Genomic DNA, 24802 nt, shown 5'->3' with positions numbered 1-24802 from the left:
GGGTTCCTCTCATTTGGGTTCCAAGGGAAAAAAAGTTAGCAAGGCTGGTTTCCTGGTTCTGAAGGAAACGTGCATGTGTGTGCACATATACACGTACACGTATGTAAGGGGTGACACGTTTGGGATGGGCGACAGGAGGACGGGCAGAGGTGGGGTCACAGGCCCTGCAGCCCCCCGCCCCCACCAGTGAACACACCAGCTGCTTCTACGAAGCATTTATTTCCTTTGAAACCTCCAGAAACATGCCAGAAAATCTCAAAACAAGGGAAAATAAAATAAAAAAAAAAAGAGAATTAAAAAAATCCAAATGAACGAATCAACATAAAAAGAGCTGCTATCTTCAGTCATCAGAACACCAACCTCAAATTAAATAGATTCATTTTGTAGAGATGCTTAAAAAATAGAAAACAAAACCAAAAATCATAATTTACACTTGTCAATGTACATGATTAGGTCCCCAAAAAATGATTCGAATGATCTGAAGATGAAGAGGTGATTAAAAAAAAAAAAAAAGCTCTAGGTTGGGGGTCTGAGGAGATGGGTGAGGGAACTGGGGGACCCCCTGAATGGGGGTGGGGAGAGGAGCAGACGTCACAGTAGTTGGCCAGGGCTGAGGACCGCGGCCTGTGGCAGCTCCGGCCGACCCACGGTGGGGCGAGGGGCTGCCCGAGGTTTTCTCTCACAGGGGGGCTTGGTGCTGCTTGGGGGTCAGAGGGTGATGATGGGAGGCACGTGGAGTGCCCGCTTCTCTCACCTTCCCCAACCGGGCACCTGCCGGAGTAGCTGCATCCTGTGTGCTCCCAGAGCCCCCTTTCCTGAGGTGTGTGGCCCCAGAGAGAAGGCCTGGGGTCTCTGGCCAAGGCGGGGCTGCCTGGCACTGGCTTGGAGCCTCAGGTGTGCTGCTCCGTGAACCAGGCCCACATTGCCACCACCCTCTCCCTGGCTGGCGCCTTCTCCTAAAAGGGAACCCCACCCCATCCTCCCACTGACCCCTACCCCTGGGGACATGCCTTGGTCCTCAGCTTGAGGTTGGGGGATCCACAGACTGTGGCCATACAGACTTGTACTGGCGCAACTCTACATGAAAAAATAAATATATATATATATATATTTTTTGTTTGTTTTTAAAGAAGGAAAAAAAAAGAAACCATTTCCTGGGTGAACAGCGTAGTACCACACTGGCTTGGCTGCCTGGCGAGCTGCCCCTTATTGCCTTGCGAGAACTAGCGTCTCGGGGGTTGAGCCAGCGAAGCCCTCCTTGGAAGCACAGTGAAGGTGTCCAATGGTCCTGCTGCTGTGGGGCCCATGGGGGACCAGGAGGGGCCCGTGGGGGACTGGGAGACTTGCCGGTGGGAAACAAAAGCAGGCGGGGAGGTGAAGGCCGTTTTCCTCCAGCCCTGCCTGGAGGGCTGGGAAGCCCTCTGGGTGCATGGAAGGGACTGGCAAGGCCAGGTCTTGCTGGGGAGGGAGGAGGAGAGGACTGCCCCGGCTGGGCCTCGTCAGCAGCTACCAGGTGGCCTCTGGTCACAGGGGAGCTGACAGAAAAAGACTGTGGGGATCGCCCCGATTGTACAGTGTTCCTCTCTCAAGAGTGTTCACTCTCTGCGTTCTGGGGTTTTCTCAATGCATCCTGGGACCCCCAAGAAAGTAACTTCCCGTCATAGAAAGTGTTCCTGGCTGCTGCTTGGAAGGGAGGGGCTGGGCGCCAATGCCTCTCGTGCTTCTTGGGGCTACCACACTTGGAATGGGGGAGCCCTGTCTGTTTCCATATGGCCCCTCACCTCTGTGGGGCATGGGGTGAGAATGGGCCATTTTACACGGGGGTTTTTCACGCAGGGAGTTTGGCCCCACAAGCCACACCTGTCATACATGGTGAAGAAACCTGGTTTGTGAACTAGAGGTTGGGGCTTGACTTTGAATCCTGCCCTCCCTCTCCCCTTCCTACAGTGCGATGGCTTGGTCCTAGGGAGAGGCCAGAGGGCACAGTGGGATGGGCCCCTCTGGGGGTGGTGTGGGCACGGCTCTGCCCTCAGGGGACCACAGGTGGGCAGCTCAGAGGGAAAGCCTGAGAACACGCCAGCCACGCCCAGATCCTGGCTCACGGCCCCACTGCCATCGTGCTATCGGAGTCCTTCCTTGGGCAGGGCTGCGGTTGGCGCAGGGCCCTGGCTGGGTTACCTTGGTCCCACCTGCAGCCAGGAGCCCACAGTCTGCCCACAGGACAGGAGCGAGGGCTGGGGCAGAGGGGCGGCGGGACGCGGCACTGTATGCCGTGGCCTCTGGCTCTTCAGAGCTCCTTCTTTTCCCTGCAGAAGATCTCGGCGAACTTGCGCAGCTGCTCGCTGGCGGCCTGCGACTCCTCCTGCAGCCGCTGGTTGTTCTGCCGCAGGCTGGCCACCTCTGACTGCAGCACCACCTTGTCCTGCTTCTCCTGAGGGGGGCGGGAGGACTGGGCATCAGGCAGGGCGGGCACAGGCGCTCGCGGGAGCACTCCAAACAGCGAGTGGCTCTTTGGACCAGTGAGGCCTGGTCAGCTGTGGTTTAGAACTGGATGCTGGAGCCAGGCCGCCAGGGTTCAAACCTCAGCTCTGCTTCTCGACAGCTGAGTATCCCTGGGCAGGCCACTTCCCCTCCCTGGGCCCCAGTGTCTGTCCTTCATTCTCACCCCATGTCTGTCCTTCATTCTAAGATGACCTGCCTGAAAGGCGGTGGAGGTTTCCCTGAGGAAAAGGCTTAGGACACAGCCTGACATGGAGCAGTCGCTCCACAGACAGCTCTGTTATTAGGATTATGACCTCATTCTCTCCTCACAGCCCCCTCCCCTGCCAAGGACTTGGGGACTGCTACCATCCCTGTTTATCTGGGAGAGGAAACCAAGCCTTACATAGCTAGTGGGGAGCTGGGATGTGGACTTAGGGCTGGCTGCCTGACCAGGCTCCACTGCGTCTTCCGGCATAACATAACATCCCAAGGCAGTTACTTGTCTACAGTGCTAAGCAGTGGGGCGTGAATTTGAACTCGGGTCTCTCTGATGCCTGTGCTCAAGGACTTAACACATTATACTCTGCCACCACTTTTTGGCCTTTTATCCAGAATCATACAGAACAAGAAGAGAGACCTCCTCCGCCTCTTCCTCTGCGCCCTCCTGCACCCCAGAAGTGAGGAGACAAAGCCTTAACGTTGCCATCCAGGGATCACTCTAGAGCCATGGTTGTTAAACTTTTTTTTCTTTAAATGTATGATGTGAGAATTCGCTCACGATCATTAGCCATCAGAGAGATGCAAATCAAAACAATGATGAGATATCAACTCACCCCAGCAATAATAACAAAGTTCAACAAGACAAAATAACAAATGCTGGCAAGGATGTGGAGAGATTGGAACTCTCATACACTGCTGGGGGGACTGCAAAGTGGTACAACCACTGTGGAAAATGGTATGGTGTTTCCTTAAAAAACTGAAAATGGCAATACATTTGATCCAGCATTTCCATTACTAGGAATATATCCTAAAGAGGTGAGACACAGGACATGGACATATGCACACCCATGTTCTCTGCAGTGCAATTCACTATAGCAAAGAGATGGAAACAACCTAAATGCCCATCGACAGATGAATGGATAACCAATTATGGTACATTCACAAAACGGAATACTATGCCACATTAAAGAACAAGGAGGGATACGTGAATCATCTTACAACGTGGATGAACCTGGCAGACATTATGCTGAGTGAAATAAGTCAATCGCAGAAGGACAAATATTGTATGAGTCCATTACTGTGAAAAGGCAAGGAAGGGTTTGCTTAGGGAAGGGAACTCCCTTTGTAGGTTTCCAGGGACAGGAGGGAAGGAGAGGGGAAAATTGCAGACTAGTTGGGGGCCACATGCTGGGTAGGGGGAGGGACGGTATGGAGGAGTCGGTGACCAGCATGAGAACATTGGGGAAAGGGATGACACCAGAATGGGCTCATAAGATACAGATGACAGAGACTAATACCAGTATATGCACAGTACTGCATTCCCACTACCACCAACCACCAGGCTACAGATAAATGCACAGACAACCGAGAAGATCAGATGGGGGTGGTGAACAGGAACATACACTAGACCAATGACAAATTCAGCTGAGGCTAATCGTGCACAGATACTAGTGATACAATATAACCACAATCATTACAGAAGCAACAGAAGACATAGAGTAATCTCTCACAGACAGCCAGACACTGTGGGGGAGAGATCCACCAGATCTGCTGACTCAGGCCCATAGTACTGGGGGACACCAGACTCAACTGGCACAACAAAACACATAAAAATCTTGTTCCACGGCCTACTTTGGTGGTGGGTAGTGACTGGGGTCTTAAAAGCGTTCAAGTGAAAAAAAGGAAAAAAAAAGAAAAGCTTTTGAGCAGCCATCTAAGATGCAGCTAATGGTCTCCTCTCGTCTGAAGTGAAGAAGAGTGAAGAAAACCAAGGGCATTTGGAAACAATCAACCGTAGGACATGATGGACCTCGAGACCAGAAGAACTAGATGGTGCCCGGCTACCAATGCCAACCCCTCGGGAAGGGATCAAAACTGGAGCTCCTGGACAGGGTGGGAGGAAAAATGTGGAACAAAATTCAAAAACACAATAATGACCAGAATTACTGGTTGGATGGAGTCTGGTGGGACCTCCAAAACTATGGCCCCGGGATACACTTTGAGCCTGGGATAAAACTGATTCCCAAGGGCTGGCTCTCAACCCAACAGTAAGACTTACATGCAGAACACCCAAACCAGGGCGATGCACCCTCCTACTCTACAAATACACACACCTTGGCCATGGGGCACCAGAGGGGCAGCATTCACATGGAGAGGAAGCTGGACAGACAGGAGTCCACAACTAAGAAGGACACAGGGATGGGGGAGAGGTCACCAGGAAGGGAGAGGAGGAGAGTGGGTCAGGGTTGGGGCTGGTAATCGGGGAGGGAAACCAAATGTACATGAACTGTTGAATGTAAAACAAATTCTGCTCTGTAAATGTGCACCCAAAGCACCATAAAATAAATAAATGTATGGTGGTGGTGTTCTATGAAACAGTTCCACAGTTTATTTTGATTTAAGCAACTGGACTTTTTGTGTGTGCCCATAATGTGGAGATTCCTGCTATCACTGCAATCCCGTGTGGATATGCTGTCATTTACAGTCACCCCCCCACTGACGGCCCAGAGGGCTGCAGTGAACACTTGATACATGTCTTCTAGGGCCCGTGCTTGACCTTCTGTAGGACAAATGCCCACAAGTGGAACTGCTGGGGTCAACCAGTTGCACATTCCCATTTCTGAAAAGTGTCTCCCTGCAAAAAGACTGGGCCAATTAACTGTCCCCCGAGAATGTCTGAGGGTCCCACCTGTGTTTCTCAGCAGTACTGGGTGGGACCGGTGTCTCCCAGAATTCATGTCCACCCAGAACCTGCGAATGTGACCTTTTGAAGATAAGGTGGCGACAGACGGAATCAAGATCGGAAGAGGTCCCCCTGGACTGGGGGGCTAACTCCAGTATGACTGGTGTTGTGTTAAGAGGGGCCTCTGGACACAGGCACATGGGAGGGAAGATGACGTGCAGACAGACACACAGGTCCTCCCAGGCCATGTGAAACCAGAGGCAGCAACGGAAGTGGCGGATACATCGAGCCGCCAAGAACAGCCAGCACTGTGCAACCAGGAGAAGCTGGGACAGAGGCGAAGAAGATGCCCCCACAGAGGCTTCGGAGGGAGCACGCCCTGCCAACATCTTGACGGTGGACTTCTAGCCTCCAGAACCGTCGGAGAATAAGCTCCTATTCTTTCAAGTCACCAGCTGATGGTACTGTTGTGACATCACAGGAAACTAATACACCAGCTTCAGAACTACAGCCACAGCCGGTGGCTTCCCGAGGAGGGAAGGGGAGGGCACAGGGCCTGGGGAGGGGTGTTGGGGGCATTGCTTGCCTCTGCGCCTAGCCCTCTGGAGGGACTGGGGAGTGGCATGGGGCTGGTGGCCTTACCTTCTGGAGGTCTGTGTGCAGCTGTTTCAGCATCACTTCCAGCTGGTACACCTTGCCTGTCAGATCCAGGGGCAGCTCCTCGCTGCAAAGACAGGTGGCAGCGTCAGGCTGGAGGCCTGCCAGCCGCTCTGGGAGTGATCTCAGCTCACACTTGTGAGGAGCACAGGGTACAGCCACCTTTGGCCCTGCGGTTCTGGCAGGTGTTTCCTTGCTGGGGTCCTTGGCGGGGCCAGACCATCCTCCCTCCCTGGCCACGTTCCACCTGCTGAGGGCACATCTGTGCTGGTGGCTGCAGGCTGTGCTTGTGCCTGCCCCGAGGCGTGTTTCTCCCAGAGCAGGGGCCGTGCGCTTGACCTTGGGGAGCAGCTTTCCCCAGTGCCCACCGCAGGTGGCACAATACAGAGACTTTGCTCCAGACATCCTGAGAATACAGCGTGTCCCAGGTGCTGTCCCTGGAGGTGTGTATGTGGACAAAGGGGCAAAGGGACAGGCTGCTCATTACTGAGAGCCTAGTGTTTCCGAGCCCTGTGCTACATGCCTCCACGTGCAGCCTGGATGTCTCAGAGCCCCCCTACCCTCTGCGACCTGCAAGGTCACCAGCGCTGTTACAACTGGACAGAGGAGGAAACCCAGGCTTGCTCATCCAAGAGCCGGTTCTGGGTTTTGAACCCAGTCCCACAGCCTGTGGCTCCTCCTTTGTGCAGAGAACTGGAAACCCTTTCCACTGAGGAAGGCTCCACTGGGCCCTGTGGGACACGTGCATTCAGCGAGGATGCTGAGGAGGGGACAGGCTGGGGCAGATGAGGGGAGGTAGGGTGTCGTAGATGGAGAAAAGGGGAAGACTCGGCCCTCTCTTCTCACCATGGTCCTGAACCTACACCTACACACGCGCATGTGCGTGTACATGTGTGTGCGCACGTGTAGGGCAGATGGGATGAGGACACCAGCTGGGGGCAAAGGGAATCCAGGAGTGCTCCCAGAGGCCAGCGGTCTGCCCTTCCCCATGCCATCTTCTCCCTACCCTCACTACCCGGACATCATCTGTAGCCCTCTCTCTGTGGACTGGCAGCGGAGCCACATCCTGGGTTGAAGGTGAGCCCTAGCGTGTGAGGCAGAAGCACGGCTGGCGGACTCACCCCGCCCTGCAGGCTTGGCAGGCACGTGTAAACGCACTATTTCAGTTTGTGAACACGCACAACGTGCATTTACAGCCTTACCCTCTTTTTTACTTTTTGCCAAAAGCCAGTGGGTCAGGCAGGTGCTGAACGTGAGCAGTGTGTTGCCACAGGCCTGCTCAATGAGAAGCCCCACGAGGCCAGGGCTTGGGCACATCTCGTCGTCTTATTTACCACTGGGTCCCTGGGAAGCCCAGCACACGACCTGGTGGGGACCAGGTGGAAGTCTCTATGACTTAGGAATATGGAGAGGAGGTGAAGAAGGAGCAGACAGAGGGGAGACTGAAGGCAGAGATGGGACACCGAGGGCAGAGAGAAGGGGACACCGAGGGCAGAGAGGTGGAGGGAGACCGAGGGGCAGAGAAGGGGGAGAAGACACCGAGGGGCAGAGAAGGGGAGAGACCAAGGACAGAGAAGTGGGGAGACTGAGGGGCAGAGTCAGGGAGACTGAAGGGCAGAGAGAGAGGGGAGAACAATGGTAAGGGCATAACTGAGGAGCGCTGGCTTAGTGTTTTTCAAATCTGAAGTAAAACAATTGTGGGAATACTAGTGTTGTTCCCACCAGACTTAGGACTCTGAGGACAAGGGCTGAGTCTTGGTCACTGCTGCATCCCAGGTCCCTGGGTGATTCTGGGGAAACCTCACCTCATGGTAGGGGTGGTCCTGGGGGTCGGGGGCCCCCTCTCCAGGCTCAGGTGGCTGTGGACAGGGCTGTGTGCAGGTGGGATGTCCGGGCTCAGGGCTGGGTCATTGAGAGAGAAGAGAGAGACGGCTCTTTGCACTGCGAGAGAGAGAGGAATGGGGCTGAGGCCTCTGTGGGCCGCGGGGGTCAGGGGATGCAGTCTTTCCCAACCATCCCACCACCGACCAACCACACCCGTTAGATCACACAGGCACTGAGGATGCATTCCTGCCAAATAACCAAACCAACAAAAACTCATCCTGATTTTGGTCCAGACTCTAGATTCAAAATACTTGGGAGGGAGAAGCGAGCTATGCGATAGGGTGAGGAAGCAGCAAGAGAGTCAGACTGCGGCACAGTTTCCGCATCAATGACCGGCTTTCATATCAAATGCGCGGAGACTTGCGGAGCTGGAACTCGGCGGGACTGCCGTCCTCTGGTGTCTCACCAGGGCTGGCGTCTGGCAGGGCGCGGTCTTACACTTTCCTTCTCTTTCTATTATATGATTAAACTTAAGTTTTCCTTCTATGGCAGGTTTCTGCCTTACCAAGGTCCCGGCCTTGGCAAAAGGCCAAAGTGGGTGGAGTTGAACCGGGGGATGGGTACACGGGGCTTGCTATGCCATTCATTTTGGAGGATACTCATACATTTTCGGAGCAAGAAGGAAGGAAAACTGAAAGAGAAAGAGAGGGACCACCACATGTACTGAACAGAAAAAGTCACTGGGGATGCTGTTACAGTAAAGATTCCGGGTTCAACCTGAGACCTGGCGCTGGATCTGGGGGTGGGGGCTGAGGCGGTGCGATTTTAAACGTGACTGTCAGGTCTGGCAGAGCAGTGGGGACAACCCCACACCCTCAACAGCAGCTGGCTGACCAGACCATGGGACAGGCGACCAAGGGCATATGACGACCATTGAAATGAGGCACATGGAAGCCGTGTGGGGAGGCTGAAGGTGGCGGGAACCAGCCAGGGACACGGCACCCTTGCTGCCTGGGCCAAACCACATGGGCGGGCTCTGAAGGTTCAACTCTGTACACTTCCCTCAGATCCAGTTGTTACTGGGCCGTCACATGACTTGTTCTCCTCTGTACATTTTTTCCCCTAACCATTGAGGGTAAATTTACCTCATTCCCTCCACAGACCTCACTGCATAACTCCAACAAATAAAGACATTCCCCTAGATCATCAGAATATTGTCATACTCAAGAAATTCCACGTTTGTACAATACCATCATCTTTCAAATTTCCCTGTTTCTGAGGAACAGTCTTCATACTGTTTTGCTCTCTTGGGTTGAATATTTCTTCTCTTTGAAAATGTTTAAAATGTTTTAATGGGAACAATTTCAAACATACCCCAAAGCAGAGAGAAAACTGCCTTATGAATCCTCATGAACTCATCACCAGTTCCATTAATTATCAATATCCAGCCACTCTGGTAAGGAGGTCTGGTGGCGTAGTGGGTAAGGGAGGCACCTGGCTGTGAACCAGGTCAGTGGTTCAAACCCACCAGCTGCTTCATGGGAGGAAGATGAGGCAATCTACTCTGTAAAGATTTATAGCCTTGGAAACCCAATGGGGTCGCTATGAGTCGGAATCCACTTGATGGCAGTGGTTTTTTTTGGTCACTCTGGTTTCCTTCCCTGTCCTTTTACATTTTATTTTCTCCCTCACTCCCCCCTTACTGTTCTAAAGCAGCGTATTGAGGTAACATACCATGAACTGCATGTTCAAAGTGTACAACTCGCTAAGTTCTGACCTATGTCTATCAACTTAAGCAATAACCACACTCAAGATGACAGACCTACCGACCACCCCAGCAGCCCTGTGTCCACGCATAACCCTCCCTTCCTTCCTTTTTTTTTCTTAACTTTTTACCTTTGAAATAATTTTTAGACTTAAAGAATGAGTTGCAAAGGTCATTCACAGAATTCTCAGAACATTTTAGTTATTCTAACATTTTACAGAACCATGTGTAATAACTGAAGTGAACATACTAACATAGGTCCAAAACTATTAACTACGCCACAGATGTTGAAACGATTTTCCGACTCAGCTCTTTTTTCTGGTACAGGATCTAATTTAAGACCCCAAATGCACTTAGCTGCCATGTCTCCTCTGAGCTGTGACAGTTTCTTCTTCCTTTTATTTCATGACCTTACCATTTTCTGAATAGTACTTCAAAATAAACCAACAAAACAACAAAAATCCATCCTAATTCTGATACCAAATACCAGAAAGGTGTTCTGCAGGAAGTCTCAGTTTGGATTTGTCTGACATTGCATGGACTTGGAGCGAGTGCCAGCGAGGTGATGTGGGCCATCCCTAGTGCCTCAGCCCAGAAGCTGCCCGAGGTCCACGTGTCTTACTACTGGCGACGTGAACCTTGACCTTTGTTAACCTGGTGTCTGCCAGGTTTCACCACTGTAATGTTACCACTTCTCCCTTTCAACACTTCCATTTGTTAGACTCGAGCCACTATGGCCACCCCAGCCTCACACTGGGGAATTCAGCTTTACCTGCTGGAGGGACAAGTACCTAAGAATCTGGGGATCATCACAATCAGGAGTGAGTATCTGGGGGGCAGACAGCTGGAGGCTACGTAAATATCCCTTTCTACTTGGTCTCCCCACCAATGTCCCATTCACCAGAAGGTCTTGCCTGTAACCATTATTACTAGGTTGTCCTAATGATAAATTTATATTGTTCGCATTCCTTCTAGATTTATTAATTAGGGTTCTTCTGTAAGGAAGAGCTGTTGCATCTCCACATTTACTTATTTATTGACTCATAACTAAAAAAGCAAAGATGTCACTCTGAGGACTAAGGTGCACCTGACCAAAGCCAAGCCATCTTTAACTGCCTCATACACGTGTGAAGGCTGGACAATGAATGGAACTGAGGAAGACCCAAGGGCTGACTGGGCAACATCATTGTTTTATTTTGTTGCTTCAGTTGTTCCAGCTTTGGTCAATGGGAGTGCTTCCTGGTTGGCTGCTATGCCTTAGTGACATGCCCCATCTTTTTTTTTTTTTGAGCAACTCCCTTACTTTCTGGAGGAGCTCTGGTGGTATAGTAGGTAAGGCATTTGGCTGCTAGCCGGAAGGTGGTGGTTTAAACTCACCAGCTGATCCACGGGCGGAAGGTGAGGCAATCTACTTCCGTGAAGACTGACAGACTTGGAAACCCAATGGGGGTCGCTGTGAGAAGGAACTGACTTGATGGCAGTGGGTTTGGTTTGCTTTTGGTTTACTTTCTAGTGCCACAAGTTGTGCTCCCTGTTACCCACGTCCCCCCTCCCCAAATATTTTCAAGCAAATGTCAGACATGTTGGAATTTCACCTGTAAATACTTCACTAGGTGTCTCTAGCAGATCAGGGCTTTATTATTTTTTTAACAAAACTATGCCATGAACACACCTAAAAAGGTTAAAGCTATTTCTTTTCCATTTTTCCAAACTGCACAGATAACACCCACATATATTTTCACTAAAAAAACCCAAACTTTACAGTACAGCTGCCACCACCCTGGTTCCACTGCCGGCTCCTTCCTCCTCTCCAGAGGAGGACACTGTCACCAGGGAGCTTCCTTCCAGGTCTTTCTGCTGCACTGGCTCACCCCCCCCACCCCCTTCATAACCATCTATGTTGTTTCTGTGGTTCATCTATTAATTTTAAGAAAAAGAAGCCAACTCCCTTGGCAAAGTCTGGGTAGAGAGCCAGGGCCATCAGCCAGGCTTCCCAGGCTGTCTGGCCATGTGGTACACGCAGAACCCACCCTCATTTCCAGGGCACAGCCCCTGGGGTCAGTGGAGGGCTGTGGGAGTGGGGGGGAGGAGCTTTGGTGGCCAGTGGAGGGGTCACTGGCCCCGGGTGCACTGGTAGGCAGCTCTGCCCAACACAGACAATCCAGCCACCACTGCCAGCATCTGGATCTCCAGGGAGGGGCCTGGAGACAACTACCAGCTCCCTGCTGGCCCACAACTAGGGGTCCTGACCCCAGGATGCTTGGAGGCCCAGAGGAGAGAGAGGCAGCCCAGCCGCCCAGCACCCCTTTCTGCTTTCCTTCTCAGACATGCCGCCTATTCCCCTTGCACCCGCTTCCAATAAGGAGCTGGGGCTGCAGGGTGGACCCTGCCCACTGCTTTGGGGCCCTCAGGGAATGAGGCCCCTGCAGGATGTTGAGAGACCCCCTCTGGGATGCATGGTATTAGGTGGACCCTGGGAGACCTGGAGGGGGCAGTGGCTGAAGGTGCTCATATCTCTTCCTGGCTCTCAAATCGGAGGCTGAAAACTCGAGTGTCCTCAGCACCAGTCAGAGAGAGCCTACTTAAACCTCTGTAAATTCATTTAGGGCTCCCAACTAGGAACATGCGCCAGGTTTTTCAGGTGTGCAAAGCGAGGCAGAGAGCTTTCCTCACTGTCACACTCAGCAGTGGCTTGGCTCACCAGTGCCAAGCTGGGCTTCACCCCCAGGCAGAGGGCTCCTTTCCCACCCGCCGGCCCGCGAGCCGCTGGCCTTCCTTTCAGGCACTGTGCTGGTTCCGGTCCTCCCTCACCTCCCGAAGCACGGCCACTGCCCGTGACTTGTAGGTGGCAGGTGAAGGCCTCGGGTCCAGGAGCATCTAGTTTGTGGAATCAACACATAACCAGTAAAACAGGGGACCCGTTTTTAGGAAAGCATCAGGCTTCCTGCCGTGGCCCCTCAGAGCAGGTGAGCCTGCCGGAGAGCAGCTCAAGTGCGTGCAGGCTGGGTCCGGGCCACGAGGCGCTGAGAAGAAAGGCTTTCCCCACACGAAGCTACCGAAAACTCAGCCACGGGGTGGGTGCAGTTTAGATTTGGTGCCAAATACTGCGGGGCTGACTCCCTCCAGGGCTAGCGTCCAACCTCCAATGCCACTTACAATCCCTGCGGGGCCTCTTTCCCCACCGACCACCCTCAGTGTCATCAGATGCCACCCGTAGCTCTGAGATATGTGGCTGCCTTATAATGACTATGTAAAGGCATTCATTCACCTGTGTGGATCATAACAAATTATGGATAAAAACTGTGCTCGTCAGGAACCTGTATAGAGACCAGGAGGCAGTCCTTTCAACAGAACAAGGGGATACTGTGTGGTTTAAAATCAGGAAGGGAGTGCATCAAGGCTGTACCTTTCATCACACGTATTCAATCTGCTCTCTAAGCAAATAAACCGAGAAGCTGGAACGTGGCATCCAGACTGGAAAAAGACTCATTAACAACCTGCGATACGCTGATGACACAAACTTGCTTGCTGAAAGTGAAGATGATTTGAAGCCCTTACTGATAAAGAGCAAAGACTAGTCTGTAGTATGGATTACACTTCAACATAAAGAAAACAATATTCCTCAACTGGACCAATAAACAACATCAAGATAAATGGAGAAAAGACTGAAGTTGTCAGGGATTTCATTTTACTTGGGTCTACAATCAAATGACATATTGCATTGGGTGAATCTGCTGCAAAAGACCTCTTTAAAGTGTTAAAGAGCAAAGATGTGTTACTTTGGAGACTACAGTGTACCTGGCCAAGCCACGGTATTTAATAGCCTCGTATGTATGTAAAAGCTGGAAATGAGTAAGATCACAGAAGAACTGATGCTTTTGAGTTGTGTTGACAAAGAACCCTGGACACCATGGCTGCCAGAAGAACAAGCAGATCTGTCTTGGAGGAAGTACAGCTGGAGTGCTCCTTGAAGGCAGGGATGGCAAGACTTCCTCTCTCGTACGATGGCCACATTAGTGGGAGGGCCCAGTCCTTGGAGAAGGACATCATGACTGGGTGAAGCAGAGGGTCAGCAAAAGAGAGGAAGACCCTCAACGGGACAGACAGACAGACAGGCTGCAACAGTTGTGAGGATGGTGCAGGACGGGGCTGTGTCCTGTTCAGTGGGACACAGCGTTGCTCTGAGTAGGGACTGACTGCACAGCACCTAACCACAGCTCTGAAGGTGAACAAGAGAGTCTCAGTGAGTGTCATACTAGGAGAGAGGCTGAACAGTATGTTCAAAAGCATGCAAGCTGTCTGAGCTGCTTTTCTGACAACGGTCTGTTTAGGAGTTCTGCTGGTGTACTTGGCCGCTAATCAAAAAGTCGGTGGTTCGAACCATGGGAGATAGATGAGGTAGTCTGCTTCCATAAAGATTTGCAGCCTTGGACACCCAAGGGGTAGTTCTACTCTGTTCTGAAGGGTTGCTATGAGTTGGAATTGACCCGATGGCAGTGGCTCTGTCTGGTATCTGTCTGTCTGCTGGCTATGCCCAGTTTTCTGGAGGGCTGTTTAGGTCTGAGTGTGACTCCTGGCGCTGTGTGCTGTTGGCCGGGTTTCACATGTGGATGGGGATCACGGCCCATGCCTCCGAGTGGCGACCAGAAGAGGTGATGAAGTGGGAAGGAGCTGGCTCCAGTGTCAGAGGCTGGGGCTGGGAATCTCGGACCACTCTGCTCCCCATCCTGTCCTTCCCTAGAGGCCTGACTGCATCCTGCGACTGGGGACGCTGCAGGGCAGGGGTCAGACTGGCAGTATAAATGAGGAAGCTTCCTTCCAGGCCACCGCCAGATGTCGACTGGCTAAAACCGGGAGGAAAGAAGGATGTGTGCTATGAGCCTGCTTTGTATCAGAATCTGTGCTGGGTACCAGTGGGAATTGCCACAGGCCAGAGTCCTGCCTCCCCCCACAGGGGGGAAATATCATTAGACAGAGATAGGGCCGGGTAGTCAGGGCCAGGATAGGGGAGGTACAGACAGAGGGGTCAGTGATGTGGGAACCCAGAGCAGGGGCCTAATCCAGACTGACGGGTATCAGGGAAGGCTTCCTGGAGGAGGTACAAAAGGAGGGAAAATAAGCCAAAAGAATGTGTTCCTATCTGCCAGGGACCATTGTTTAGTCCCATTTGACAGATGAGGGAACAGGCTTAGAAAGGCCAAGCCACTTGCTCATGTCATACAGTGAGGCAAGTGGTCGCTGTCCTTCATGATCAGTTTTCCTCCAGATACTGGCAGGGCACATGGCCTGACTTCCCAGCATCCTCTGCAGCTAGGTGAGGCCATGTGATGAGGGGCTGGCCAATGGGGATTAAGTGCAGGAGGGGAATGAGGCTTTGGGAAGCGTCCTCTTCTGTCCCGTGGGCTGAGCTGGACGTGATGGCCAGAGCTCCAGGCCACCGTGGCTTTGGGAGAATGCACCGCTGGACATGGCAGAGCAGAGAGCCAGAAGGTGCCTGACTCGAGTGAATCTGTGGAAGTGCCCCAACATTCTGAACGGCCCACCCCAAGCCTTTTTACCTGCACAAAGCCTTGCATGTTTAAATAATTATTAATTTGGGTTTTCTGTCATATGCAGCCACAGAAAATCTGAATCAACACTCTTTTATCCTGCCACAGTAACACCAGGTACTGATGCTGAAGGTCTGTCTGGGCCTGACCTGTTTTACACACAGTGCTTCTCCTCAGCCCTGCTGCAGCCGCATGCAGTGGGCAGTCACTCGCCCTGCTTTGCAGATGAGGTCACTGGGCTCAGGGTTGCACAGTGAGCAACTGACTTGAACCCTGCCTCCCTTGCCCCGATTTGGGAAGGGAGTGTGTCTCCTTTCAAAGCCAAAGAGGCCTCAACAGAACATCGGCAGAGGAGGGGTGGGGGTCTAGTGGGGTGGGAGGGGCCTACCTTCATATGCCTTGGCTGCGTTTACCAGGCTGGACCACTCAAGGCCAGCAGCTGTGTCGGGCAGTGGCATCATCCCAGGGTCGAGGCGCCGCAGTGGCCGGTCCCGCCCTTCGGACAGGGAGAGCTCCGAGGCCGAGATAGTGGCTGGGTGGGGAGAGTGGAGATGAGAAAACGATTGAGGATGACAACATGAGAAGGACAGATAATGATCAAATCCTACTGCTTGTCCAGGGCCAGGGGAAACATACAGCAGGGTAGGGAAACATACAGCAAGGTATGCGGTGGGGTGTCAGATATCTGTGTGTGCAATTTGAAGCAGGACACTAAGGAAGGCCTCCCTCTGAAGATACCATTTGAACAGAGCTCGGGGAGGGGCGAGGAGGAAGGGAGCCAGGAGAATACCAAGGAAAAGCCTTCCAGGCACATGGAGGAGCCAGTGCAAAGGTCCTGAGGCAGGAACATGCCAAGGATGTTGAAGCGGTAGTGAGAGGCCCTTGTGGCCAAGATGGAACAAGGGAGGGGGTAAGCAGGAGCAGCCAAGGGCAGAGAGGAGACAAGGCCAGGCTGTATGAGCCTCGTGGGTGACCGGGAGGACTTTGTCCTTCTCTCGACTGACATGGAGCCACTGGGAGGGGATCTCTAAGCAGAGAGGGCTGTGAGCTGACTCAGGGGTTTACAGGCAGACCAGGAGGCTCCTGAGATATTCCAGGAGGGAGACAAGGGTGGTGCCATGGATGGACAAGTGGACAGATCAGGGATCTGCTTTGTAGGTGCAGCCACCGCGGTTTCTAGAACGATGGATGTGGGTGTGAGACAAGGAGAAGGGTCCAAGATGTCAAGGTTTGTGGCCTGAGCACAGCAGGGTGGAGATGCCACTAACCGAGAGGGAGAAGCCAGCAGGGAGGGAGGCTTGTGGGGGAGGAAGTTTGGAGGTGTTGAGTGTGAGAGGCCACGAGGTGACACAGTGGGTGGGGAGTGTGCCACATGAGTCTGGAGCTTGGGGAAAGTGCCAGCTGCAAAGACAGACTGGGTCATCTGTGTATGAATGTTCGATGTGGCAGAGTCACCGTGGGGACACCTGGTGGGAGCGGCTGTGACACACAGCACAGGAAGAGGCCCTGAAGCCTCAGGGTGTTGGAAATGACAGACATGAGCATTCGCTGCATCTATCAAGTGCCAGGCTTAGGCCCTGAACCTAAGTTCGCTAACTCCTCAAAGCTCCCTCAGAGGAGGGGATAGAGAAGACATCGAGGCACACAGAGGCATGCCTGAGCCAGGCTGTGAACCAAGGCCACTCCTTGTCTGAGCACCTCTGCTGTGCCAGGCCCCATGTGGGCACGCTGCAGGGTCACCTCACACCTCTCCACAGCCAGGAAGGAGGTGCTGTTATGAACCCCATGGTGCAGAGGAAGAAAACCGAGGCGCAAAGCAAGAAGCTGCCTTCCGGAGTTCACAGCTGGCCGTGGTGGTGGTGGTGTGAGGATCAGAACCTGGTGGGCTGATGCTGACCCTGCTCTAAGCCCAAACTCACTGAAGGCCGCTGCTCCCACTCGGTTCTAACCCTCCTCTCTAGTGCAGAGGTACAGATCTGACCCAGGGTGGAGCCAAGTGCTTGCTCCAGATGACAGGATGCTAACAACAAGAGTTAACAGCTGCTCACTGCTTAGGGGACACTGAACTTCTGTAAGGGTGATGGAAAATTCCAGGAACAGATGAGGAGGGCGGTTGAACATGATGAACATAAGTTAATGTCACTGAAGTCTCCATGTGAACACAGCTGAAGTGGCACATGCATGTCTTATTACATACATACACTCTGGTGGCACAGTGGATAAGGCATTGGCTGCTAACCAGGTCAGCAGTTCAAACCCACCAGCTACTCCACAGAAGGAAGATGGGGCAGTCTACTTCCATAAGGGTTTGCAGACTTGGAAACTCAATGGGGGTCACTAAGAGTCAGAATGGACCAGACAGCAATGAGTTTATACACACACACACACACACACACACACACAGCAATTTAAAATGGAAAACCAGGGGAAAAAGTGTAATAGCTAGAAGTTTTGAGGAATTCCTACATAACAGGCACTGTGCTAAGCGTTTTCTAGGTATTAACTTGGTCGAATCTCACACGAACTTCATGAGGTGGGTGCTATTTTAGTCCCTACTTTATAGTCAAAGCAACTGAGGCATGTGTGTGTGTGGGGGCAGCTTTCATCTGCTGCTGGGATCTCTATCTGTGAGGGGTCAGGGACACAGCCACAGGCTGTGTCACTCAGGAGGCGTTAATGGCTTGTGTGGCACTCAGTAAGTATTTGTTGAATGAATGAATGAATGAACACTTGGGTGAATGGATGACTGAGGGCAGAGGACATCAAGCCCTTACATCAACTCTACCCTGTGTCTCCAGCCTGCTGCTGAGGGGTGGGGGCTCTGGGAGCAGCTGCCATTGCCAAGTCAGTCATCAGCGTGTACTTCTGTGAGAGGCTCCTTGGCATGGAGGGCCCTTCATCAGTGGAGGCCTGGCCTGGGCCAACCGACACTCTTCACCCCAGACAAGTCTTGAGAAGGGCCCTCGAGCAGGGAGAGGAGAAGAGGCCTGGGGCTTGGGCCATGCTGAGGCCAAATGAGACTCTGTCCCTTGTTCAGGAGGGTGGGGGAGTCAGACGGGCAAGAGAGGTACATGTGTGTGCTCTGGGAGACAGAAGGCCCTGGTCTGGGGTCATGGCAGCGGTCCAAACAACCCCAACAGCTGCCCTTATGGAGCCCCAGCACAGCCCACGTGTGATGAGCCAGAGTGAATGGGGCTGGGAGGGGTGTTACAGGAGGCAGAGTAATCAGGGATAGGACGAGAGACTCCCAGGGGGCTGGGGAGGCCCAGAGGAGGTGCCTCACAGGCTCGGGGCTGAGGTAGGGCTTCCTGGAGGAGGTGGCATCCGAGTTGAGACTGAAAGGATGAGGCAGAGGTGGTAATAAAACTCCACCTTGCACACCAGCCACTCGGCCTTGGCCTATCTCTCACCCTCTCACTCACTATGCATTGACTCTTATGTGCCAGGCTCTGTGGGCACAGGCAGGGCCCAGCCCCGCCCCCCCCCCCCCGTTCTGGTATGCTGGAAGCTGGAAGGCATCTTGAGGGGCAAGGGCTGAGTTGAAGCCCAGTGGCAGGAGTCCCCAAACCCCAGGGGAAGGAGTATGGAAGCAGAAAATAGGGCAATGAGGAACTGTGGAAAAAGTTTAAGGGGGGAGATGGACCCCCCCAGAAATGTCCCAGAGTCCCCCTCAGTCCCATCCTCTGAGGGGTGCCAGTGGCTCTGTCTTGGTAACACAGGGCACAATCACTCTGCTGAAAGCCTGGGGATTTGAGGGTTTGTCTGGATCTGAGACTGGAAGCTGTGCACATGCCGTGTACTACAGGGCACACCCACCAAGGTCAGGCCGGGCCCTGTCATCGACACGGCAGCATTCTGCAAGGGAGCCAGCATCCATCTGCACCAAACGGGGTCAGTGAGGGTCACACGGGTCTCACGGCTTGGGTTTCGTTCCCCGGCGAGTTCAACCCAAACATGCCAATCCCCTTCCATTTCAGACCTCTGAGACCGTGGAGAGGAGGGGCAGAGGGGACTGAGGACCTGGCCCAGCCTGATGACTCACAGCTTTTTGGTGGGGGCTGTGGACCCAGAGCCTGGCTCGCGGGGATGCTCAGCAAGTATTTGCTGGATGAATTAATAAAAGGATGGATAAACCACACTCTTGTGCACCCCCGAAGAGTTAGCAGACTTGAGGGGGAGTCTGGTAAGGAAATAAATACTCTCAAAGAGACCTGCTTGGCACTGGAACAGGGAGGGACAGGGATCTGGGGGAGCAGCTAGCGCGGCCTGTGATCCTCAGGGCCCCCTGGGGTGGTCCTTTGGTCTGTGCATGTGGAAGGGCTGCCGCATCCTCTCTCTGATCTCAGGGGACCCCAATCACTGGGCGCTCCAGAGGCCGAGGTAACCCCCAGCATGTGAACCTCACATACTCCCTGATGCTTAGCCAATGACTGCCTGCTCCTTGGGCGACACCCGGCTCTAATCGTCAGGCCCCCTGAAGTTCATGTCTCTCCCTCGGACGACCCCAATACTGAGGGCCGCTAGCCTTTGACCTGATGATCCCCATGCTCAGGGGACCCTGCTGCCCAGCCCTGGAGTAACCCCCCCACCCCTCAGGCCCAAGGTGGCCAGGCTCACATTTCTTCTCTGGGAAGCCATTGCCGGTGGCAGGGACAGTGTTGGGGCCCCCACCGCCGGGCGGGTGGGGGTGCTGCTGCTGGCGGCGGGCGGGCAGTGTGCTGGAGGGGAAGGCGCTGGTGCCGGTGAAGAGCACGTCGCTGGCCAGGCCCGGCTCCAGGCCGGTCGGGTTGGCGAAGCTGGGCTCCCGGCGCCCACTACACAGGCTCTCGTCGGACAGTGTCCGCTGTAGGCTCTTCTGTGGGGACTGCTGCCGAGACAGGGGAGACACGGGGCATGATCACAGCCTGGCCCGTGGTCGTGGTCCTCAGAGGCTTCTTCCTGTTGGACACCTGTGGTTCTCAACCCCTCGTGCGCCCTTCTGCCCTGTGCACTGCCAAAGTATCTCCGGGAAATCCCCCACGCAAGCCTACCTCCAACTCCGGGTAAGGGACCGAGGTCTGTCCCGAGTGCCAGGTTAGGGGAGGGAATGGGCCCCAAGATGGATCAATTAGATCCAGTGCTGGGACTTTGGTGGGTACCACTGGGGACAAAGTGCTGTGGGCTAGCACCTTGTAGAGACTGGGGCTGCCTGTCATCAGGAGAGAGCACCTGCCTCAGTGAGGCCAGTCTGGGGTAAGTGGGGACAGGGTGCAAGGAAGCAGACAGTGCGGGGGGTGCTAAGGATGCCTATGGCTCCTGCCTTGTTCCCTCCTTGGGCAACAAGGGCCTATGTTTCTGCTGGGAGACCCTCCTCTACTCTCCGTCCACGTGGTTTGGGCCACTGGGGGCTGTTTCTGCTTCACCCCTGGGCACCAGGAGGAGGACATGGGACCCAGATCCAGACAAAAAGATCCCTTCCCAGCTACGTAAGGTACCTTGTGACCTCACGCATTCCTGCCGAGGCTAAATCGCAATCCTGTTTCTGAAATATGGCACCCTTAGTCCTGGCCCTGGGGCCCCAGACATCCAAAAATGGCTGGCGGGTGCCAAAGGCTGAGGAAAAAGGGACGGAAGAGGTGGGAGTGACTGCAGGGAGCCCCGCCCCCTCCCTTGCCCTCTGTGGGTCCGTCTGTCAGGAGCAGAGGTGGGACAGCTGTTACGTACCTCTGGGTCTCTCTCCTGTTCTGGCCCCAGGTTGTCCATGATGATGAGTTTCTTGAGGTCGTCTTCAATGGTGGATTTGTAGTTCTTCCGTGGGGAGCGGAGGTCTCGGAGAGATGCCCTCAACCGCGGCTGCCCAAAGACGTTTTTTGTGCTGGTGTCCACCTGCCTGGAATGAGAGGGCCGAGGTCAGAAGGGGCTCGGGGAAGCTTGAGCTACTTCTTGAACCTGTCCTGACCCAAGAAGGTCCACCACCACCGGGTGAACTACCACAGCCTCCTACGCTTCACCCGGTGAAGGCCGTGGTGGCGGCGGGGTTTTGTTCATTCTCTCCCTTCACTCATTCCACCTGCTCCTTTACTGGGGACCTACTTTGTGCCATACCTGTGCAGGCACCGGGGACATGGTGGTGAACATGGAACAGAGAACACACGCTCCAAGTGCAGGGAGAGAGCCAATGAACAAGTGGATGGAAGACCTTGAGTAAAGCAAGGCAGAGGGAAGCGTTCTGAAGGAAAACAAAGACAGGAAGAGGAACAGACCGACAGGTGCAGGGACGGCTTCTCTGAGGTGACATGTGAGCAGAAACCTGGAGAGGAGGAGGAAGGCATGCTAGGCAGTGAGAGCATGTCAAGGCAGGAACATGCCAGTGTGCGGGGCAGTGAGAAGCAAGGGGGTGAATGGAGGGAGGGGAGGCCTGGGGGTGGCAGGCAGATTGTGCAGGAACCTGTGGTTCTATCTGCAGGGTGACAGGAGCCTCCGAGGGCTCTCACCTGGTGAGTGGTAGGCCTTGGTGTGCATTTTAGGAGGATCACTGGCTGCTGGACAGAAAGCCAATGCTTGTGGGGATGGGAGACTGTCAGGAAGTTGCTGCAGTTGTTCAGGGCAGATGATGGTGACCCAGACCAGGGGGCTTCCAGCCACAGAAAAGGGATGGGGTCTCAGGAGGATGAATCATGCAGATGGGACTGGCCTTTCTGGGCAAGTGCTGGCCCACAGGAAGTGGCCCTCTGGCCAGCCTGTTAGGGTCAGTCAACAGACATCCTTAGCCTTAGTTTCCTCATCTGTCACACAGGGTAACAGAGCTCACACATCACGGGGTGGCCGTGAGGATCCAGAGGGACGAGGCCGGTGCAGGGTGGGGCCCTCACTACTAGCACCCCCACTTCTCTGCTGAGCCTCATCCCCCAGAAGCCTGCCTGCTTCTGGGGCACTCTGACCACCACCCTCCTCCCAGGCATTCCCATAGCCAAGGGCCACCACACCAGGCCCTGCTGTTCCGGGGCTCTCTGTAGCCCAACAGCCAGGGATGTACAGCCTGGGGGTAGAGGCGGGAGCCTGGAGGCAGACAGGCCTGCTCTGAGTCCCGGCTCTGCTCCTTCCTGCTGTGGGATCCTGGGCAAGTCTCACCACCGCCCTGATCCTCAGTGCGCCATCTGACAAACAGGCTGGCCTCGCAGCATGGGGGGCTCTGTAGAAAGTGCTTGGTCAGCATGTGACCGGTGACCGAGAGCGGCTGTTTGGAAATGCGGGGGCTTCTGTGACAGCCTCCCCGAGGCTGTGTGCATACGTGCCTTCCTGCGCTCAGTCACTTTACCACCTGTGCAGGGCTCTACAGGCCATCACCGTGTGGTGCCGGGGCCAGCTCCCCTGCGCCTCTGTGTCCTCCATTCACTGACCCCCAGGCCAGGTCACCACCCTTTGCCTTCTAATTCTGGCTCAGCCTTTGGGCTCAAGTCTCCCTCCCTTGTGAAAACTGAGTCATTGACCTGAGGGCCTGCCACCCCCCAGGGACAGAGATGATGACAGCCAGCTGGAGCACAGCCCTCCACACAAACCAGATCGTCAACCCACCGGCTCAGTGACCCCAGTGGGTTTCCAAGGCTGTACATCTTTACACAAGTAGACTGCCCCATCTTCCTTCTGCAGAGCAGCTAGTGGGTTTGAACCACCAACCTTCTGGTGAGCAGTCAAATGCCTTAGGCACTGCACCACCAGAGCTCCTTAACACACACCACACACTGCTTATCAGAACTGCAAGCAACCCTCTGAGGGGGCACTATTGTGACTGTCCTCATTTTACAGATGGGAAAACTGAGGTGCAGAGAAGTGAAGTCATTATACAACATGGGCCTGAAATCAGCATTGTCCCAGTCCTGCCTTGAAACCAGTCACTCTTTTGTCACTTTTCCCTTTTCCTTTCCCTGGCTGGGGTGAAAAGTTAACATGTTCAGATGCTTACTGAAAAGTTGGATGTCTGAGTCCACCCAGAGGGACCGCAGAAGACAGGCCTGGCAATCTACTTCCCCAAAGTCAGCCACTGAAAACACTGTGAGCACAGTTCTCGGTTCCTGGAGCTGACCCGATGGCAACTGTCCACCCTGCAGCCCCACGAAGCTAACGCAAGCGAGAACCGTCTTCTCTGTGTGTGTTTTGTCTGTCCACCCACCAGAACACGAACCACATGACAGCAAGGCCTATGTCACCCTCATGAACTCATCTGGTCCTCATCACAGCTGTACGAGCTTTCCTATTACTAGTACTACTCATGCAGTACCACATTTCACAGATGAGGCAAATCAAGGCACAGACGAGTGACACTACTTGTTCAAGGTCACACAGCTTGTGAGTGGAGGAACAAGGATCCAAGCGAAGGCCACCAGGCCGCAGAGTCTGTAGCTGTTACCATGATGCTCGATGGCTCTGCTTACATAACAGACAGCAGGGAAGAGAAGGATGGCGTGTATACACGGTCACATGTGGTTAAAACACACGTCTTCTGTACGAAGTTATGAACGATGATTACCTCGGGGGGAAAGGATTCTTAGTAGGAGGTGAGAAGAGTGTGTCTTTTACTTATCATCTGATATGCTTCTGAGCTGTCTGAATTTATTTTCACTATAATCATGTATTATAGCTGTAACAATAAAAATTATTATTATTATTTTAAAAAAGCTGACAGGTGGACATAATCATTTTCTAACTTAGGAAAGGGACAGAGCCTTTGAGCCAGAGAAGAAATACAATGTCTTGGGCTCAGAGATTTTGAAGTCTGTCGGTCTGTCTGTCTCTCTCTCGGCTGCCAGCCTGAGGATTTTAACAAAGGAAGAGAAGGTGGCAAGTGTTTTGTTGTGAGGTCATAGTCCTCCCCAAATTAGAATTCCAAGTCTGGGGTAATTCTGGCTCTGCTAATATCAGGGAAGTGAATTCTCTGGGCACCTAAAAAAGCTTTGGCTCCACATGACAGAAACAGAGACAGACAGATACACACACCCCACGTACGAAATTTTCCTTCCACCGGCGCTGGAAGGGATGGGAAGTACCCGGTAAGACTTGTCCAGAGACTCTGGAAGGGGACTCACAACCCCCTCATCCTTCCCTTTTGACTGGGCATTTCCCAGAATCCCCTGCCCTGGATGCTGCGAGAGGGGCCCCCTGTGCCCACCTCCACTGGTGAGGGAACAGCCAGGCCCGTCTCCTGGCCTTCAGCACGCCTCCCAGCAAGAAAGGGGCACTGTTCACAGGGCTCTCCTCCTGGGAGGGCTGTAAAGGGATCTGTTAAACTTTTAACGTGTCCTCTCCGCCCTGGCAGTTCTCCTTCTAGAAGTGTGTCTTTCAGAAAGGCCTGAGTGTACGGGGATGCTTCCCAGGGCACTGTCTGTGGAGCAGACCCAGGAGCCGCCAGCAGCTGCCAACAGGGGAGGATCGAGGCAGACGGTGGCTCGACAGGGTCATAGCATGCAGCTGCTAAAAGGAAGTGGGGTTGGCCCACAGGACACGGCCAGAGGTCCTTCCAGAATCACCAGGTGAAAAAAGAAATGGTATGTATAGTGTAGAACCATTTCATAAAACATAGCTCAGCTTAGTACACTGAAGTTTCCTAAACTCTCATCTCTAAGGGTGGGACCTAAGAGGGCTCACTTT

The 24802-nt window shown here is 53.7% G+C and overlaps 1 protein-coding gene across 1 annotated transcript in view; it reads right to left on the bottom strand.

The window, feature by feature from the left end:
• Positions 1–2287: 2287 nt before the first annotated feature.
• Positions 2288–24802, bottom strand: part of SIPA1L3 (signal induced proliferation associated 1 like 3) — a 132494-nt gene continuing 109979 nt past the window's right edge. The window contains exons 15-20 of the mRNA XM_007955499.2: positions 20882–21047; positions 19796–20045; positions 15567–15710; positions 7846–7981; positions 6026–6107; positions 2288–2431 (exon numbers count right to left, since the gene is read on the bottom strand). Coding sequence (XP_007953690.1) covers positions 2288–2431; positions 6026–6107; positions 7846–7981; positions 15567–15710; positions 19796–20045; positions 20882–21047 — 922 coding nt within the window. The remainder of the gene's footprint in view (positions 2432–6025; positions 6108–7845; positions 7982–15566; positions 15711–19795; positions 20046–20881; positions 21048–24802) is intronic.

Source organism: Orycteropus afer, unplaced genomic scaffold (genome assembly GCF_000298275.1).
Source record: "Orycteropus afer afer isolate SDZICR_OR568_19922 unplaced genomic scaffold, OryAfe1.0 scaffold00507, whole genome shotgun sequence".
NCBI classification, from domain to species: Eukaryota; Metazoa; Chordata; class Mammalia; order Tubulidentata; family Orycteropodidae; genus Orycteropus; species Orycteropus afer.
Note: the sequence above shows the minus strand (reverse complement) of the source record. Positions and strands in the feature narration are given on the sequence as shown.